Below are 18,632 nucleotides of genomic sequence, written 5' to 3' on the forward strand. Positions count from 1 at the left end.
CTCCTTGTTCTCATCCTGACATCTCCTATGATTTCTGTCCCCATAAGTCAATGTTAGTAACTCATGCATCTTGCCTTTTCTTATGTTGCAGTCATTAAAATTTATTATGGCTATGTATACAATCAGTTTCAAGTCATACAGCTCTAGATATACCGCATAATTTTTATTTCCACAGAAAATATAGAAATTATCAAACTAGTAACTGGCCAAATCTAAACACTTTCTGAATTGAATTGTTACCCTATAACACACTTACATCCTTAATTACTCTCATTACTGTAGTAACTGTAAGCCTAATCCAGTATCAAGCCTACTTCATGACTGGAACTTTGTGAAACAAAAAAACCAGTCCTGATACAAAGACCTTCTTATCTGCTTGCACAGCAGAAACAGGAGGACTGCTAAATGGTGAGGTGTCTTTGAAAGCACCACTACCCAAAACTGATTTAGTTTAAACACTCAGTTCCCAGTCTGAGGCTTTAGAGTTTGGCCTATGCCTCTCAGTGAACTTTCAAAAGCAGCCTAAGAGGTCATTTTTTTAGAAGGGCAATCTATCAGATTTAGATAAAGATATTTACAATGCAAATAACTAATAATTGTTATAGGATTCAATGAAGTAATAACTCTTCTGTATTCTGTAATTTCTAAGAAAATAACTCTCCTATGTTTTGAAAAATACTTTCAGGTGCCTCTTATTACATAACTAAAATGTCCTTGATGCTTGAAATAATCAAAACCAAACCCACCTTGCTTTGAATCTGGAAAAAAATATTGTATAATCAGGTGGAATTTACTTTTAATCAAAACACGTTTGGAAAAAAAAATAAAAATCACCATTCCATTTTGTTGACAGTTCATTGAATTATCCAGGTCCTAACCTCTCACTTTTAAAGCCAGTGTTAAAGACAAGATAGATAGCTCAGAGCAGACAAGTAAGACAACCACAGTGTTTCACATTTCAGTCTTTTTCCCCATCAACATCGAAAGAACTGCTTAAAAGCACATACACAAGGTGCATTACCTTTGTCAGATTGCTTAGAGTAAGATATTGAGAAGACAACTGAGACACTCTGCGCATAAAGCTTTTGCTGACAGCTTGCTCTTCCCACAGCTGCTGAGCTTTCTCTTTTAGCCTGTTGAGCTGATGCTCGTGGCAGCTTATTTCCTCAAGGACAGACTGTAAAGCACAAGCACATTAATATTAAGAGTCGGTGCAAGAATGTAGGAGAAAGAGAAGCATGAAGGCCCCATGAAAAACAAAAGCGACATACAGCAAGCATGCTAAGGCACACCATACAGCTATGGCAATGAAGCAGCACGTCATAAGAAATTTGGAGATGCAAAACCTGATGGGACAGGAACACCAACAGCAATCTTTGAAATAAATCAGTTCTCATCTTATTTAGAGGTCAGGATGCTGGAATGATCATGTTTTTGTAAGGAATCAATGAGATCAAGAAGATGGGATAGGAAAGTCTGGCTGTGTTAAAAAGGCTTATAAGAAATCACCTGTAACTTTTGCTGTTCTCTCCTCTTGGAAGGAAGATCATGGAGTCGACTGCTACTTCCTTGTACCATCTTCTCAGTTGTGGTCAGCCACTCCTGCAGGGGCCCAGCAGTTGCTTCAAAGTCCTTCATCTGGATCTTTAAGTTCTGGGAAGACATGCAGAATATTATCAAGTCTCACTGCACCGGGCATAACTGTAATGCACAACACACAGATCAAGCACAGAAAAAAAGTACGTATAATAGCAGCCAAATACACAACTTTTCAAAATAAATTACACCAGCTTTCCTCCTTTCCATCCCACAAACAGGCACTGAAAACAAAATGTATGATAGAGTACCTCTTTAAGAGGCAAGACAGAAGCAACAATGTCTACACAGTTGTTGAGGCTGAAGCAAATTTCCTTTAAACTGAAAACTTCACAGATCTTATGAGCCTTGACTCAATTTAAGTCTAACTCACACAGCTAAGACAGTCTGAAGGCTAATTTGGGATACAAATTACCTAACATCTGACTGTAGTCATTCAAACTGACTCCTCCTTAAATGGGCTGCCACTATTCGTAAGTGATGTGTGACTAAGTTCAACCCAATCCTGGGGATCATTTCTGATTATATTCTTTTCTAGTGTAAAATTTGGTTATAAAAACTTGTGCATAAAGTCATAGGCAGGCATACCTAAAACGCCTGCTTACTTTTCTTGTAGACTTATTCTGCATGATTAAAAAAAAAGAGCATCTGAAAGAACTCATATAGAATAGAAACCTGGACAGCATAGTTCCTGTGCCAGAATTACTTTTTTTTTTTTTTTTCCCCAAAGTGATTTAGTTTTCTTTTTAGCTATAGCCTTATCACTTAAACATGAGAATGAAAGACTAAACCTATGAGACTGAAAAATTCTTGCCTATAAAGATTAACCTTTAAGGACATCTTTTCGTGGCAACCCCAAGATTAAGAAAGGTAAATCCCTTCTACCTGAGAATTTTCTTTGAAAGTCTCTAATACATGATGTATTAACTGTATTTAAACTTTCTTCTCAGATAGGTAAGCAGCATTAAATAGGAATGCCTAGAAACTTTCATTCTCCTATGTCATGCAAGGAATTTCAGCTAAGACCTTTTGAACTTAAAACTTATGACCTTAAAAGAGATTATTTTTCTTAAGATATTCACCTTCTGTGATTCTGGTTGAATCATGAGTTCAGAATAGAGAAAGGCACTGAGGTTTATTTAAAAAGTTGCTCAAATAAAACATTACATTTAATCAGTTTGCAATAAGAGTGTCATTTATGCAGTGTACTGTGACTATTCAATCAGCACCAGTGTCTGAAGTCTCTGCTAAAACAGTCCTTAAAAAAGAAACTGTGTTTTAGTAATCCAGTACATTTGATGAGGCTCATGCTAAGGAATTTGAGCAACTGCTGTCTTTGCTACTTTCAGTCACTCTGAAGAACAGCCTTCTGCATGAAACACCCCACTTAAAGTGGAATCACGTCATAAGGAGATAAGTAAACAAAAAGTAAAAAGTAAATGGAAGAATAAGACTTCTTGAAAACAGCTATTTCTAAGTTCTGTCACATCATAAACGCAGCTATATATGAAATCTAAACTGTGCTGTTTGAAAAAAAAAAAAACAGAGAAGAAATTTAGACCTATCTTTCCCCACTGTGGCTGGTTCAATACCTCCAATGCTGATTCCTTCTGGTGGAGGATGGTGATGAAATTTTTCCAATCTTCTTTAGCAGTAGCAGATTTGTCCCGGATAACTTTAGCCTTTTCCTTTGGTAAAACAGAGTACAGCAGTTCTCCTTTGGATGCTAGCAGGTTTAGTTTTTGTTGCCCATTCTCACTTTCTGATAAGAATTCCTAAAAATAGTAACCAAATAAGATGATTGGTGAACTTTAGGTTGCAGTAAAGGTCAAAGGCAAGCTACGAGAAAATTTAACAGGGATAAGGGTTTATTGTTTCTGTGCATTAATATGCTAACTCATCTTCTGGTGCATTCCATTTTAATATAATTCATATTTCTGTAATTCAGGAACAACAGCTACTTAATCCAGAAGTGCCATGCATCTAAATAATATATATATTAAGCCTCTAGAATTACCTGTGTGTTCTGCAGTTTGTGACACAATTACTGGTCATTTAGTTGGGTACTATACTTCTTTAAATCTCCATGGTACAGAAAGTGGTGAGAGCTTCATTTTGGGCAACCAGCATCCTGGCACAGGTGACTGCAGGAACCAGGGCCCTCTCTGAAGCACGGGCAGGCTTGAAGCCTTGCTCATGGGCGTCAGCCACACTGGGCTTCCCCTGAGCGTCTAAGGGTAGAGGCTGATGTTCAGACACTGAGCAATATCTAAACTGTGGGATTTATCCCTCTGCATCCTTAATTTACCTCCCCTGGTTAAGACATTTTTCTTCATAGAAATCTTGTACAATGCTGGTTTTGAAATATGTATATGCAAAAATTACACAGAAATGTAAGGAAACAATCCATTGGGATACTGTTCATATAACTTGTAATTATTAAAAGACTCTGTGAGCATTTAGGACTCCAAGGAATGCAGTAGTCTTTAATACCAATATTTTAAACTGTTACTGTCATGATTATGTGATACAAAAATAGTTTTATATCCATAATCATGAGGTTACATCCACATTCAGAAGTAACAAGATCAATACAAAAACTACTAAATCAGGTTCTAATTCTGAGTTACATTAGAGATCCTAGTAGAGACTATAAAGGGTCTGCTAGCTTGGATATACTTTGTTCAAGTTCTGGCTATATTAAAATCAAAGATATAATTGCCTTGTGACTTAATGATGGCAAATGTTCTAACAGACAGAAGATTAACTTTTAACAAAAATAATTTTTTATGTTTACACAAGTCACCAGGACAACTCTGGAAGTCCTAAGGCAGTCACTGCATGTCAAAAAAAAGTTTATTTCATCTAAAGCAGCTTTCAAGGAATAGGAGAACAAAGTAAGGTTTTATGCTACGAAGGTGCTGCAGTAATAAAGAAAAAACATCTTACCACTCGGGAAAAAACCAAACCAAACCAAAACCAACACCAACAACCTTGCTAAAACTCTTATATTTAATGTCAAAAACTACTAGGATTTTTTTCCTTATATTTCCTCTCAACATAGTCTCATTTTGGGGTAGTCAAAGTTTTTGACATATTAATACAGTATTGTTTATGCTTTTAAGTAAACAGTTTAAGCAAGAGAAAGTGAATTTACCAAAAGGAGGAGGAAGTTATTTGGGTTTTGGTATTTCCTAAGAAACTTCTGTGAATTTCTTCTGTTCTACTACCTAACTGAAGGTTTAACAGTCTTGTTTTGTAATTCTCATTTTGCTATTTTCAGATAAAATTGTAATTATATTCTATTCAGAAAAGTATTTCTTTCACTTGCTTTATTAAAATAAACTTTTAATTGACATTCCTATCCACAGAGTTTTTGAGGCTCATTTTAGCTTTATGTGAAAAATACACTTTTTGAATGCCTGCTCACACTGCATATGTTTTAACTCTCTTCTTTCACCACAGGAGCTGTATTTTCTTACGTGAGGAAAACTATTTACATAATTTTGAAGTAAATCCAGGTACTAAGTCACAATTCTGATATTGTTTTGATTCTACAGTACTTTCCTACCTTTAAAACATTTTTTCATATTATAAAAAGGAAACAAACAAGGAAAACTACTACGAGAGACAATGACTACACACATACTGTAGCCCAACAACTATAATAAACAAATCACAGTAAAAAAAAAAGGGTTTACTTCCTTGCCATTAGCCACCTTTAGTGTTGACAATAACAACATTAACAAAAAATACTAATTCACTAAACAATTCAATCTGAGCTTTATATGAAACTGATTAGGTGTCCTTTCGACTAATAATTTACTTCTATAGTTACCTGTATTTTCTGCAGACTTGCGGAAGCTTCACTGATATTTTGAGGCACATCAAAGCATTTGGCTGTGGTGACTTTTGCATTGACCAGCCACTGTTGGAAGTCCCTGAAAGCTGTCCGAAATCTTTGCTGCAAGATCTGCTCTTTGCTCTGACATCCTTTTGAAGCTTGCAGGCACAGGCTGGGTTTATCACACCAGGGAAGCAGAAGTGAGCAAGGGAGGGAGGAAAGGCTCTGTTAGGTGACAATGCTTTTACTTAGTTCTCCAAAATACAACAGTAAGGTTAGGTTAACCTGGATTCCTCCTACCAGCTCTAAGTATTTCACTGAGGCACCAGGAAATCGATTAGAGGCTTTCAGTCCCTTAAAAGTGAAGCATGTAAATTGGGACATAAGTGTCACAGATATGGCAGGTGTGTTTCCAGAGTGACTCAGTGTACCTAAGCATGAACAGTTTCTGCAAGCCCCCTTCTCTCTCTAGGGATAGAGTGCAGAACTACAGCAGTTCCGATTTTAGCTTCTGTGGCTCAATCAAGTTCATAATGATAGAAGGGATCAATCTGGGTCATCGCATCCTTCTTCTGCAGCTACAGGAGCCAAAAGCTATAACCCGCTGCAAGCAAAAACAGAATTTTGTGTCTGAAATGCAGGTGTCACACTCCCAAGTAAATCAGATAGAGTGACCTGAGAGAAAGCAAGCAAATGCTAGCTCCCCTGTTTCAACAAACCAGCCTGTCAAAGAAAAGTAAACTGAAGGGCAAAATTAAGAAAAATATCTTAAATAGCTGGCATAACTTGTTCTTCCTTCAGAAAAGTAACCCACAATGCTACCTCACAGCTTCGTAAAAGGATTCCTCCTGTAATAGGTCAGATGTGGATATACATTAGTTTCATCTGAGTTTGGTGACACAGCCTGGCTTTTAGAAAAAAAAAAAAACAAATAGCTACTTTTTACAACTGCTATTGACACCAAAATCAAAATATTGATGGTTGTTATTGTATATCTCTGTTTCTAATTCTAAAATTCTAATTAACGGGTCTCTAAAAGACAGCTCACACCCACACACTCACACATGGGATCGATTAACTATAAACAAGAAGAATGTGTGTACCTGTTATACTCCTTTATCAATCCTGAAACCTTTGAAGAATGAGTACTCAAATCTCTGGAAAATCTACAAAGATCATTTAACTGAGTTTTAATCTCATCTGTCATATGTTCAGACTTCACCAGAGCATCCAAAGTTTCCTGTTAATATAAAACAAATGAATAATACCAGTGAGTAAAAAAAAAAAAAAAAATTTAAATATTTTGAATAAAAATTTATCAGAATTTAAATTCGATTTCATTTATGATCCAGGCATGTTCACTTTCAAGAGTATTTTGGCAGTCAAACGTACAGAAGCTTATTTGAAATTATGAGCTTCTAGAAGCAAAAATTCTGGAAGCCTCAACTTTCTCAGTTCAAAATGTTCTCAAAGAATGCTTTAAATTACAAAGTTCATTTTAATAAATGAGCTATGGTATTGTCAGTTAGCTGTTCTCATATAAAAGTCCATACAAATAGAGAATAGCAAATAATATATGTTTCTATAAATATAAATGGCCTGCTGGCTTCAGTTTAGCTTGTTCAATAAAAACAGTTTTGAACTGTATCCAAAAAACTAATTTACGCACAAAGCTTTTAACAACTTCAACTCCTTCACAGAAGGCTTCACAATGAAAAAGTACAGCTGCTCACAGTCCTGTGAGAGTAAATGGGTTACTGCCTGTCATTGCTGCACTGGAAAGACTCTTGCTTTGGAGACAGCTAAGCCAACAAAATAATTGCTTGTGTTGGCTTAGCTTACGTCACTGGGAGAGGTGTGATAACCACTCCAACAAAAACAGTCTTTGTTGACGTCTGCAGCATCTCCACTGCAGAATCCCGCCAGCTACTCCAGCATAATGAGCTGTGCAGACTTGGCTCCTTGTCTCATTAGAACTAAATTCTTCAGGCATTCCTCTTAAACTACCAGGGAAAAAAAGACGACTTCTAGCTCATTACATTCACCACAGCAGAGGTTCTGCAGCACAGGCAGGCCATAGTGTTTGGCACATACAGATTAGTTCAGCTAAACCAAAGTGCCAATCTGGAAGAAATGTACAATATAAACTTAAGAAAGAGATCACATGGAAGTAAAGACAAATTCAAATAGGGACGTGGAAGTGGGAAAGGGAAGTCCCCAAATCATGTTTCTGAACATATATATATATATATATATATATATATATATATATAAGGATGATTGAAAACATACATAGTAAACAGTTTGTAATAATTTATCAACACAAAATTCAATGTTCAGGACAGGTACAAATGATGTACATGAAAATATATGCAGAAGGTTTTCAAAATATCACAAACTACATTACAGAGATAAAAATGCAGAGTAGTCTTTTCACTGCAAAGTACTAACTCACTCTGCAATGAACAGGTATACCTTTATGTAAATCAAAAGTTAAAAGAAACATTAGCAAGGGTCTAGCAAGCCAATGAACAGACTTAGTAAAAACAGCAAATGGACAAAAGCCAGTGAATCAGCTCATATGTAGGCTGTCCACAAGCAACTTTGTACTTGCTTCACGTCCCTTTTCCTGAAAAAGCCTGCAGAGCTGTGAAATGAAATTTTTAAGATCTATATTGTGCATTTCTGAGAAAGTACAAAATATGTATACATATGCGTCTTCTTCGTAGTATGTGAACTACCAAGAAGAAAAAACACAACTACCCGTTTTGAGAAAAATAAAACTACAAGTATGCGTTGTCTATGAATAACAGTTGCTTAGCCCATGTTCACAGCTTGACTATGTTAACATTACTGAAATACGTCTGCATTTATACACCACAGGGAAGCCCTGTAAAATTAAGGCTAGAGACATTTTAGATATTTTATGTGTACAAACTTTCTTGTGTTCTTGCAAGTATGAAAAGATATTTTGCTACAGCAGATTTTCAGGACTCCTCGGATTTACATTACTCATGCTCATATTACGGACTTTATCTGCTTTGAGTCACTCATACACCAGAAATCTGTTCAATTATAATTAAAAAATAGTTTAAATAGTCACACCACCAGTATGTTTCAAGGCCATATAAAGTAGCATTTGAATTAAGTAATTATGTACTAGCAATGATGCTCAGAAAAGAACGTAAACTAACTACTTTTTGTTTATCTTACTTTATGTTAAACTGCATACAGGACTTTTTTTTGAAAGCACTAGGAATAGCAGCACAATGGACGTTACTTAAACTGACGATGTCACAAATTGTGTAGGGCAGGAATCATCATAATGAAATACTAACAGCCTTTTTTTGGTAAAGAAAGCAGGCATCTCCTAAGAGCAGCATAGGGTTAGAATTGCCTGTTCTCAATGAAATTTTTCGGTGTCAAATAATCTACCTCAATAACTACTAAAAGATTATTCTGATGACATACAGCCTTAGGCACAGCTTATTGACAAACAGGAACATTAACTTGCAAAACAGTCTACTTTTAACTATGGCATATTTCCACACAGAAACACTGATAGCACCATTGCAGTCACTTGGATTTAACTTTGAATCTGACAGTTGCCAAATTAATTTCCCAAATTCCAAGTTCAAGATCTGTGGTATGTGCTATTATGTTGCACATACCTAAAGGAACAGACCTTGAGTATAATAGAATAACAGAATGAGCTTGCTGATTCTGAGAATTGTGAAATGCATTTTTAACTCATGGCCTTGGGTTACATGGCAACAGAATCACTGTGAGACAATGAAAATGGAAAGCTCCAGTGCTATTTTACATTCACAATAGGACCTATCCCTGGGGACCAGAAATGGAAAGATTGCTGTCACATTTCCTCTAACTATACATAAAATTACATAGTAGGGCTCTGCATAGTAAGTCTTGAGATGTCTCTGCATTTTCCCTCATTAACTAAAGTTTACATCTGCCTAAATAAAGTGTTGTTACATAGAGCTACAGTACATACACAGTGTATCTAACACTAATAAAAGCAATAGCCTTTGAAGATAGTACTTCTACATTTATAAAACAAAAAAAGTCGGTAATCATTGCTGTATGTTGATGACAATTCCATATCTTCCTTTCCTTTTCAAAAGCATATAAACATGGAAGACTTTGCATATTTGTACAATTATTTGCTCTAATGTAATGTCATTCCTACAGATATGTATTGGCACTCAGGCAAGCAGATTCCATAAATCTGTATCAGGGAATTTCTGTGAAAGCAGAAGCCACAGAAATAACTTGGCACAGACACTGGAGGAGGAGATTTATAATCTCAGTTCAAAGACAAGGTATTCTGGGTTTTTTCTTCAGTCAAGGAGTCAGAAAGCAGGCATCACACACCTCTCTTCCTTTACTGAAACTGCTTTATTGCAACACTGCCCTGGAAAGGAAGTGCTCTGTATCTTTTCTCAACATCCGTGATTCACAGTAGTCAAGATACATACAAACATGTATTTTGATTGTTGTGGATGTATCTAAAGTAGTGTGTCTGTGTGTGTGTGATAAATCCAAGTGGAATTTCTTGCTAGAAAACAAGCAGGAGCAGAAGCAACCTCTGTATTTCTCTAAATTCCACTGCATTCCATAGCAAAGCAAATAGCAAGCATACTTGTTTCTAGTATAACTTCTTTAAATATTGGACAAGATCTCAATATGCATAATGTGAAAAATATTTCAAGAAATTGAAAGTATAAGCTCAATACACTCCTGTTAAATTTTAAGTAAGAAACGGCTCCAGCTGCTACTTGGCTTTTAGGAAATGCTTCACATTTGCCTGATCAAGTGGTACTCTGGCTCTAAACACTGAGCAACCTGGAATAGAAGTCCAGAGCTGGTGTACCAGCTCCTTCAGTTTCTCAGAGGCAAGCCTTGTTTTTAACATCTAAGATCCAGGCAGCATTTGGTAAGCCTTGTGCAGCAGAGGCCAAGGAGAGAAACATCTGTAAACACTGCTTGCTATGATTACAGTTACAAAAAAATGTTTGGGAAGTTGGGATTTCATAGAAATATTATTCTCAAATACATCTTAACATTTTCTGCTTGATAGCCCGGCTTGGCAGAAGTTTTCTGCCCGCAGTAACACCACATGAACAACCAAAAAGCAGCTAGGAAAAGAGATGTAACCTTACTTTCTCCTTGCGCCAGCTTTCCACGACCTCGGCGTCGGTGTGCCGGCTGTCGAGAGGGACCAGGCTCTGCGACCAGGCGCCCAGCAGCCCCTCGAACCCCTGCACCGCCTCCTCCAGCTGCGCCACCCGCGCCGCGAACTCCCGCTCCGACAGGGCCATCTGGCTCAGCACCTCCCGCAGGCTTCCCTGGCTCCGCAAGGCGCTTTCTTCCCACTGCCTCCAGTCCGAGCGCAGGGCCTGCATCTCGGCGGCCAGCAGCTGGCACCCGCCGGCGGTCGTGCTGCGCTTCGCGGCGGGAGCCAGCGTCTCCACTCGGCCCAGGCGGCCCGCGCCGATCTGCCGAGACTCTACCAGCTCCTGCAAGGCGACATTGCCATGGTAACCCGCGGAGCTGCCACCGCCACCCCTGGGAAAGAGGGGGGAAATCGCCCAAGGCAGGGGGGGGAGGCGGCGCGGGGGGGGACTGCCCGCAGCGTCCCGCACCGAGCCGTGGCTGCGGCGGCAGCGCTTGGGCGGCGGAACGCAGCCGGGGGATGGATGAAAATAAAACTCAGGCGAGAGAGTGTGCGGGGTTTACATTGGTTAAAGAGCAACACTGAAAGTTTCTTAAGCTTAGGCGAGAGAGATACTGGAAATACTGTTTGGGTTAAGATGCGGAAAACAGTAACTTAGTTGTGACCTTTTACATAAGCAACACTGGTATGTAGCTGCTCATAGCAGTTTCAAAAAGACAACTGTGCTGCTCAGAAAAAGCATTTTACAGCCTACCCATGATCTGTGATGTGCCATAATTGGTTGCACATGTCTTTTTTTTTTTGGTAAGTGAATTCTTTCTACAGGGTCTTATTTCAATCTTACAAACACTACAAGGGAATTTTGGGAGTTTTCAGCTTAAGAAGCTGAAGAATATAAATATCATCTCAAACGTTGCATGGAGTAATGTTATTTATTCTCCTGTCTGTCTTATAAGCTAGAAACTATTATCTCCTCCCTTCTCTGTTTTATATATGGGGAGTTTGAGCACAAAGGAAACAAACAATCCAAGAATGTTCAACAAATCTGTAATTTGATCTCAGGTATCCTGAATCCTCATTTAGTAGCCTGTTCACTGTCCCACTCTCTCATGTTTAGGAGAAGAGTAAAATGCTGCTAGCATGAGAATCTGAACATAAACATATGGCAGGAGCCTGCTTTAATGTTGCATTCAGGAATATGTAACTCGTTTAGGCATTCAAATGTGTACGAATGGATGCCAGGGTAAGGAGACTATACACAAGGAAGCAAATCATATATTTCTACTTTGTTTGGGGAGAATAACCCTTGCACTGCTTTATGCAGCTACATTTCATGCAAATCAGGGGAGGTTGGTTTTGACTTTGATTCAGACAACTCTGCTCATGAAGGAAAGTATATTTGGGGATGAGGCCAGAGCAGTATTCATTAATCAACTAAGACACATTCTTCTGTGATGCCACTGGGCTTCCACTCTTGCAAATTGCTTCCATGTGTGCTGTGGCTAATTCAGGTCTGATTGTACTTTTACTCCACCACTTCAATATGAGGAGGGAGGTGAAAAGAAAACATAGCTTTGAAAGCTTGCTTTCAGCTCAGTGAAATGTAATCACAATTTCAAATATACAAAGAACAAGATCCCACAACTTTTTGGCTTTGGCCTATTTAGAGCATAGAGTCTGAACTGCAGATGAAATCATGAAAGCTAACTTATCTTACATTGATTTTGGCCAGTTTTTTCTGTATGGTTGATGTATCTCCAGATGTATCTGACCAGCGGTGCAGCTCTTCCTTTGCAGAATGGAGCCAGTCTGTGAATTCATGCACAGCATCAAGGTATAGCAAGTGATCCTTCACAATATCTTCCACTTTCCTCATTTTCTCCTATCATTTCAGATTTAAAAAAAAAAAAAAAAGAAAAAAAGATCATTGGAGTTCTTAAATACTGTTCTGGCTTTAAGCATGCAGTCGTATAGAGTGTTAGTCTGACTCTATGGCATCCATGTGAATGCTGAATAGAGCACAGCTTACAGCAGCAGAACACAGTGCTATACTGTACAAAGTTTGGTTTAGAGTGTCTGGACAGGTGTGTTCCACTGCAGCAAAAGATGAAGAAGTCTTCTGAAAATGTATGCAAAAATGTATTTTATCACATCCTTTAACACAAAATGTATCGCTTAATAGACCTTGAAGCTGCAGCCGTGCAACTCTGGCATGCTGTTCCCAGTACCCCTGGAGAGAGTCTTACAGATCATCCATGAGTCCTTCTAGGGAGCTGCATGCCATGAGAAACATAACTCTTATTTAGAAGGATCAACTCTCTATAAATGCTAAGCAGAGTCAGAAGGATATCCCATACAAAGACCACAAACGAGGACTTTGCAGTTTAGAAGTGCAAAAGTTTCTTATGGCGCTGAGTCCCATTTTAACAATCAGATCAGAAATGGTGGCCGTCCCCAGGCACTTGCCTTGCAGCCCTGAAGGGTGCATACCCTGACACAGATGTATGACAGCTTCATGGCTCCATCTTAGCTTTCAAATGTAAGCTTAAAGCGGGATCAGCTTACCTTACTGTAAAAAGGTGAAACAGTGTACTACTCTAGATTTGCCTTTGGTCTGAGTCAGTAGATTTGTTCTTAGATTCTTGTGAGCTAACACTCAGGAATGTTTATCAAAACTAACTAAAAGTGAACTGAGCTAATCAAATTGCTTTTTACTCCCATGTGGATATTCTAATCTAGATCTAAGTGTCCTTTAACTGGCTTCAAACTAAACCACTTATGAATTAAACTCCAGTTTGTTTGTTTGCTCATTTTTTCAAATAACTCAATATACAACCAATGCTTTTAAAAATGAAGTTAGATTATTAAGCCCTACTGTTGCCTCTGAAAATAACCATCAGAATTTCCCAGAATGTGTCAGACAAATGATGGTTACTAGCTAAGCAAAAAAGACCTAAAGTAAATCCTCAAAGATTCTTCCTTTTTCAGGTTAAAAAAAAAGTGTTACAAATTAATGAAAAAGTATTAGATGAAAATAAATCTGGAAGCGCATCAGAAATATTGTTGTGTATATGAAATTAAGAATAAAATATATGCCCTTCACTTTTCAAAAATCCTAACCATACCAATTTCAATTCCCAACAATGTTTTTTCATTCCAGTGAATTTTAGTAAACTACATCCAACTTTTTTGCTATACTCAACCATAACAAAGGGCAAGACTGTTCAAGTTAATCCTTTAGTTACTAAAAATTATGAAAATTGAAATTTTAGCCTCACATACAGATATCTAAACATTTTACTTGAAATGGAGGCCTTTGTCTTTATCTTACCTTGGCTACAGTTCTGATATCATTAAACTGTGTTTTCAGTTCTTCTTGAGCTGCTTCTCCAAAAGAATCATCCTCTGTTTTTTCATACAGTTCCACAGCTTTTTCAATGAGTTGCTGTAAATCACCAGAGTGATCATCTATCTCCGAAACAATAGCCTGGAAGTGGTCCAGCTGAGCAAACTTCTCCTTCAGACCAAGCTGTGGTTCTAAAGGCTGTTCCACTTTGTGATCCAGTTTCTCTAACCACTGCTCCAGCTGTTTTTTCCTTTCCAGATATTCATTCCACTGGCCAATGGCAGACTCTAGGCAGCTTACAATAAAAGAAACATACACAGTACAGATGAGAACTTTTGAAAGGTCTGAAAAAAAAAGCCTGCTTATACCTTAATTGTTGCACTGTCTGTAGCCATATGTAATATGTTTAGAATATACCTTTTCCCCCATCTAGTTTTCTATGTCAACTTACCTGCAAGCTGTTCTAGAATTTTTGTGTTCTTTGGGCTACTACATATAACCTGATACAACTACTTCCCTATCATAGGTTACATGAGCAATCTGTCTGTTTCAGACTAATGAAAAACACATTTCAGTGTCTGACCAGCAAAGTAAAATACAGAGCAAATACTGGAGTTCTTTATGATCACAGTAATAAAATGTACAGCAGCCTATGAAATTATTGATAATTAAGAGATACTATGGCAAGCTTTGGAAGAACAAATCAATTATCTATAGTCCCATTTACAGCTTATAAGACATACTGTCTTCTGTTCTATATTGATCCTTCTAGCAGATCACCAGATTTCTCTGGGATTTGTGTTGAGGAATGTAATTCTCATTCCACTGAACTTAATAATTGATGTAAGTGTGGTAGGGATTTCATTCAAAATGTAATGGTCTAGCCTAATCTAAATAATATCTTATGACAAAAATTAAGTGAAGTTACCATGAAATATTAATGGTATCCCATTATAATTTTCTACAAATAATTGCATTATAATTTTGGAATAAGTAAGAATGTGGCACCACATTCAATTGAAAAACTTCAGTTTGCCTAAATCATGGATCCCACCATTGACAGCTGGTTTTTAGGACCTAGTTATCCTCACACTCAGATTATCTCAAATACAGATATGTGACTTTTCTGATGCAGATCTTTGAGTTTTCTGATGCAGAGAAGACTTTGTTTTCATTAGAGAACTAAGGAAGTCAGATCATGCAGAAGTTCACCAAGTGCCCATTTCTATTCAGTAATGACTGGGGTGATGGAACAGAGAGTGCTTGTAAAGCCCACACATGAAAGCAACCAAGAAGTAGCTGCAACTGTTTTGGATAACAGGATTTAAATATCAGATGTCCTTAAAAAAAATTTTAAAATATGAAATTTGATTAGGAAAATAATGCTTTACTTAGCAAGAAGAAATCAGACATACAAATACAAAATTTGGGATAACTGCCTAGGCTTAGTTCTGTGGAAAAGGATTTGTAGAGAGTAGAGGATAAACAAACAAAATTCAACAGTGTGATACTACCGAGGTTAAGACAAGAAGAAAACAGTCTAATTCATAAGATAGATTGTTTGCAGTGGATATTAGGATTTACTTTTTAATTAAAATACACAGTGAAAGACAGAACTGAGAAACCTTCCTAGAGCTTTGTAAGGAAAAGGTAGATAAATATCTGTCAGATGTTCTTGGTCCTGCCCAACTATGTGTTCAATAACTCAGAAAGCCCTTTCTAAGTTTTTCACTGTATGAATTTGTATGATTTCTATTTATTTTTAAATTACTATCATCTCATGTGAAATTTGATTCATCTGGTAAGGTCAACTCATCTTTTTTATAGAAGGATGTATTTTTTTCAGGCAATTTTGATTCTCTCTGATGATGTAACTTTCCCTTCACATACCAGTAATGAATGAATGGACTCCTATGTGCTGTAAGGTACCACTCCTGGTGAGCAAAGATGGCAGGATCTGACCTGTGTTTTCCTAGGAGTTTTACCTCTGCCAGTTCACTGAGGTGCTGATGATGTCATTCCATACATCCTTCAGCGTCTGTAGCTCAGTTTGTATCATCTTTTGTCCTTCCTTATTGCTGCTTCTAAGTGCTTGTTCTCCTTTGCCAATGGCCATGTTCAGCTTAACTTCACCATCACCTTTGAGTAAGAGGATCTCCTGTGAGGCAAAATAAGTCAAAACATCAAATGCAATCTGCTGAGAAGTGAAAGCTGTTATTCTTTCAATAGTGGACATCATCTTCCCTGAAGTCATTTATCCTTGAAAGCCATGCGCTGTATGAATTCCTAGGGACCTCTTCTTGTATGTGCCTGTCCCTTGCTATGTGCAAGTGATCCAGCAGTTTTTCCCACACCCATACAGGTATTTCACTGCATTGGTTATACTAAAATATTGCTCACATTGCAGTAGATAGTGAGCAGGTAAAATACTGCAGAGAAAGGCAGCACCGCATAGGTAGAAGAAATCTCAAGAAAGCCCATGGCAGCGTGTCCTACACTGACGACCTTCCTAATAGATGTTTATCTAACCTGTTCCTGAAGACTGCCTGTGACAGATAAGTCATAGCTTCTCCACATCAATTTTTCCAGAGCTTCCCCTCCATTAGAAAGCCTTTTTGGACCTGAATACACATTTTCACAGTTCATTATTCCATATTAAATGGAATACCTGGCACCTGTCTCCATTATACTTCATCCTGTTTTTCATACTGCACCTCTCAATTTGTCAAGAACACCTTAAATTCTAATCCTCTCCCTCATAACCATACAAAGACTGAAATACAAAAATATTTCTTTTCCACTGATGTGATCCACACCAATATTGACCTTGATGTATAATCTCTAATTGTATCCTTTACCTGAATTTGTGTCAGTCGTCTCTCTAGTGTGGCTTTGCTACCAACAGTGCTCTCCGATGATGTGAGTTTATCTTGAACCTCTTTCACCCATGACCACATACTCTGCAATGCCTCCTCCAAAGTGAGATGCTCTTGGAGTGCAAGCTGACATGTTTGCAGCTTCTCCCTGACAGTCTTGACCATGTTTTGATAATTGGTGAGATGCTGAGAAGCCAGGCGCATTTCATTGCCCACACCATGGCCTTCTTCATTTAAAGTCTGTGCCATTTGGGACAGCTTATCAAAAGATTCCCTGAAACAAAATATTGAAACTAAAAATTAGTTTCAGAAAGCATATAATATTGTTATAGCAATTACCAGATATTATGAAGGTTGCTGACATAATCACCTGCTTCACCAGTGACAGAGTTCATAGTTAACAGAAAAATTAGCTGGGAAAGACTGAAAGGAAATATAAGCAGTGTGTATTGATTAATATCTTTACTTGTGTGCAGTTCCATTTCTTGCAGGTTTTGGTTCTCAAAATGATTATACTGAAATATTTGTGTTACACATTTAAATTAAAAGCTATCTTAGTTTTCTCTTCAGCTGTCAGACTTTCAGCTGTCAGGTTCTATAGGAACTACTACGGTTTTGTTACCTGTCAAAGATTCTGAGAAGTTTATAGTCTTTGACAGGTAAGGAGGGCATGATGGACAGGTCAGGCCATTTGTCCAGGATTAGACACTGACTCTGGGGTTCAGTACAAGGGTCAGTAAAAGAGATTAAAGCACTGGGTTAATCTCAATCTACTGAATCACCCTTCCTCATACCCTGTGATTACAGAGAATTTACATCAGACCAAAATATCTTGCATCAGTCATAGGGGGATAGGTAGAGACTGGGTATACTTTTAGTATACTGTGAGGCTTGAACAACTGACTACAAATTCTGTTCTATCTTTACCAACCTAATAATAATTTAAAAAGAATTTGAAAAACCACAGTGTACTAAAAAAGGCAATTACTTCATCATCTATTGGCTAAGTCTGAATTTTAGAAAGATTTCACAGCCAATGTGGGTGTTATTTGAGCTCTTTTATAAAAGCAGCTATATAGGAAAGTGGATTCTGATAACCTGGTTGGATCTGAGTGTTGCAGGACAGAAAGAAAATTTTAAAATAGAGGTAACGATAAGTGTTATTTTTACTATTGCTTTTACAAGCAATATTTTTAAGATTTATTTTTTTTCTAAGATGATATTTTTCAGTTTCCATTTATTAATGCAGTAAGTTAAGTTTTTCCTAATGAGAAAAGTATCAGCATCAAATTTTGGAGTTGGCTTCACATTCCACTTTCCTTAAAACTGGAAGTAACTGGATTGAGCCTCTTTTCATAGAGTATGTTGCAACACCTCTCTGTCTTTCACAAACACACTTTAGCCAAACAGTTTAGTTTCACTGTTGCTTTAGCACAGGAAAACTTAAGAGTATTTTAGGAAATGTATTTCATACTACCTTGAATTCAGTAACTCTTCCAGGAACTTTTCCACTTTCTGCACCTCCTTTTTCTTCTCAGGAATAAGCTGTTTGCTCTCTCCTAATGCTTCTGTGTTTATTCTTTCTTCCATGTTATGTATCCACAGGCCAAGTTTCTTGTGCTGATCTTCAAAGCTACAGAACAGATAAATCCTCCTTTTAAAATATTTCTCAGGTGGGGTAAAGTCAGTAAGTTATTTCAGTTCTTTCAGTATCCCAAAGACCAGGAAAATACAGCTAGGTATCACTTCCGTGCTTTCAGAGTAAGAGTTGTACAC

At 37.5% G+C, this 18,632-nt stretch overlaps 1 protein-coding gene across 3 annotated transcripts in view; it reads right to left on the reverse strand.

Annotated features, from left to right (window-relative positions):
* The window catches only part of SYNE1 (spectrin repeat containing nuclear envelope protein 1), a 300,424-nt gene that overhangs the window by 140,997 nt on the left and 140,795 nt on the right, over positions 1-18,632 (reverse strand). For all 3 annotated transcript variants that reach the window (XM_071806433.1, XM_071806432.1, XM_071806430.1), the window contains 11 exons: positions 18,334-18,489; positions 16,839-17,130; positions 15,966-16,138; positions 13,966-14,275; positions 12,352-12,516; positions 10,621-10,977; positions 6,544-6,680; positions 5,435-5,612; positions 3,189-3,371; positions 1,510-1,653; positions 1,022-1,177 (listed from right to left, as the gene is read on the reverse strand). In XM_071806433.1, the coding sequence (XP_071662534.1) occupies positions 1,022-1,177; positions 1,510-1,653; positions 3,189-3,371; positions 5,435-5,612; positions 6,544-6,680; positions 10,621-10,977; positions 12,352-12,516; positions 13,966-14,275; positions 15,966-16,138; positions 16,839-17,130; positions 18,334-18,489 (2,251 nt within the window). The remainder of the gene's footprint in view (positions 1-1,021; positions 1,178-1,509; positions 1,654-3,188; positions 3,372-5,434; positions 5,613-6,543; positions 6,681-10,620; positions 10,978-12,351; positions 12,517-13,965; positions 14,276-15,965; positions 16,139-16,838; positions 17,131-18,333; positions 18,490-18,632) is intronic.

This window comes from Patagioenas fasciata, chromosome 3 (genome assembly GCF_037038585.1).
Source record: "Patagioenas fasciata isolate bPatFas1 chromosome 3, bPatFas1.hap1, whole genome shotgun sequence".
In the NCBI taxonomy this organism is placed as follows: Eukaryota; Metazoa; Chordata; class Aves; order Columbiformes; family Columbidae; genus Patagioenas; species Patagioenas fasciata.